The 2,079-nt window shown below is 31.9% G+C and overlaps 1 protein-coding gene across 1 annotated transcript in view; it reads left to right on the top strand.

Moving 5' to 3' along the window:
• Nucleotides 1-350: 350 nt before the first annotated feature.
• Nucleotides 351-2,079, top strand: part of LOC134233754 (thymus-specific serine protease-like) — an 11,333-nt gene continuing 9,604 nt past the window's right edge. Inside the window, exon 1 of the mRNA XM_062715752.1 lies at nucleotides 351-517. Coding sequence (XP_062571736.1) covers nucleotides 448-517 — 70 coding nt within the window. The 5' untranslated portion in view covers nucleotides 351-447. The remainder of the gene's footprint in view (nucleotides 518-2,079) is intronic.

The raw sequence follows: 2,079 nt of genomic DNA, 5'->3' as shown, positions 1-2,079 counted from the left end.
AAATGAATTTAATTTTTTGAGGAGTGAACAAACATGGAACCTTTCATGAGCATATCTGCATGCTGATAGTAGCAAAAATTAAATTCATTTTTTAAATGTATGTTAATTTTTGTGTTGAAGCTACATGCACGTATACATATATGCCAATGATAATATAAATACATATATTATTCATTAGGGGCACCTCCTGTTCACTCACAAAACATCAGTTAAAACCATATACTTAAAGTGATTTAGGTCTATGGTTAAAACATGCCCTTCTTATCTTTTTTTTGGGGGGGGGGGGGGGCTTTATCTACACGAAGAGTCCACGTGCAACTTCCGCCGTCTGGTTTATTATTTGTAAACAATGTCACATGATCTATGAGAAACAGAAAGTCAACCACATGATCATTTGCCTGGATTTGTGATTTGTTATTCTGGACGGTTTCTGGTACATGTAGCAGTATGATTCTGAAATATTTTATCTTTGTGTTTACTGTAAATCTTATGCCGAAAGACATATCTTCAGTACCAGGTATAGTTTGTTTTTTTTAAATCGCACTGAAGCTTTTAGTTCAATACATGCATCATTGCATGCGCAGGTTCTCGATAATCATTCGCCTGTTCACCAGAGGGCATTTTTATTAGCTATCATTTTTATAATACAGTACACGTAGTAGAAAAATCAACAAATATTACAATTTGTAGATTCAAGCTCAGCAGTGGGCCTTAATAATTAACCCCCTTCTCTCTCTCTCTCTGATCTGTATCAACTCCAAAGCCTTCATGATGCTTAAGTTTCTTTCATAAGCATGCCTGCATGCAGATAGTAGCATCTTTTTGTACAAGGATTATTTGAAGAAGTTTTACAAAATTAAAAAATTTTCTAAATTTATCATATTGTCAAAATGGACTCCTGGGGTTGTGTGTTTATTAACATCCAAAAACTTGGAAAATGGTGCTAAATACTATTTTGTACTGTTGGTACATGTATGCAAGTCAGTATACAATGCATATCACTGTTTTCTTTGTTATGTTAGTGTGGCAGAAGCTTAAGTATATGTGGGAAACAAGATAATTTATGTCAAGGTTTGGAGGTCATAGTTTTGAAAGCCAGTGATTTCCAGTTCCTCATATTACCAACTTGTATTAGTATCCACAAAGAAATCTTGAATTATACTTGTCATATGAACTTGAAACACTAAGGAAAAAAAATTAAGAAACACTCAACTATCATGATTGATGTCCTCAAATATTATTATTGAGCCTGTTGGATCATGTGGAGGTTGATTTCTCAAAGTTTTATCCTATTGACATAAAATTTACATTAATTAAGCAATGAATGATCACTCAATTAAAAGCACATGAACTTTTCTTTCTGGATTAAGACTTTGCAAAGGAGATTGAAGTTATGTTGAAGTGTGGAAATAAATGTTTCAAGCAAGTATCATGACATACCATATAAGTAGAAATTTTAGCGAGGATTTAATTTTGGCATTATTAGCGAGGCTTTGATGTAAAATGTTTTGATAAAACTAAATTGAAAATTTGTACTAGCATTTTTAGGAAGCATTTTAAAATGTTGAAGTGGGGAAAAATAAATGTTTTTAAGGAGAAATGCAAATTTGCCTATCTATTTCCACATACTAATTAAGCCAATATTAATAATTCCTAATAGATATTATTTCCTGGGCAATATGGAAAAAAAATCTCCATTTCAACAAATGCCAGGCTAATTGATGTTAACACATTTTCTAATTCCATCTGCAAAGAAAGGAAATTATTTTTTTTCTTTTTGGCACAACTCATCAAAGGATATGCCTTTATGGTCAGGTGATCTCATCTTTTACTTATAAATAGGTGATAAGTAAACGGTGAGTTCACTCGAGGGTTTCTGACGATGTTTGAAACCTTGAGCTCATTCCAATTTCAAATCTTAATTTTTGGGGTCTAGCTTAAATAATTTAGAGATGTGCATTGATTTATTTTATTATATGATTGAATAATTTCCATCTCTCTGATTGGCTGATAAAAGAAATGTTAATTTCATGTTTCATTTTTATGACCTGCAGGACACAGTTTTTGGAAAATTTATTT

Source organism: Saccostrea cucullata, unplaced genomic scaffold (assembly GCF_032062105.1).
Source record: "Saccostrea cucullata isolate Sc308-1 unplaced genomic scaffold, CSIRO_AGI_Scuc_v1 ctg484, whole genome shotgun sequence".
NCBI classification, from domain to species: Eukaryota; Metazoa; Mollusca; class Bivalvia; order Ostreida; family Ostreidae; genus Saccostrea; species Saccostrea cuccullata.
The sequence above is the reverse complement of the archived record's forward strand: the minus strand, read 5'-3'. Positions and strand labels throughout refer to the sequence as shown.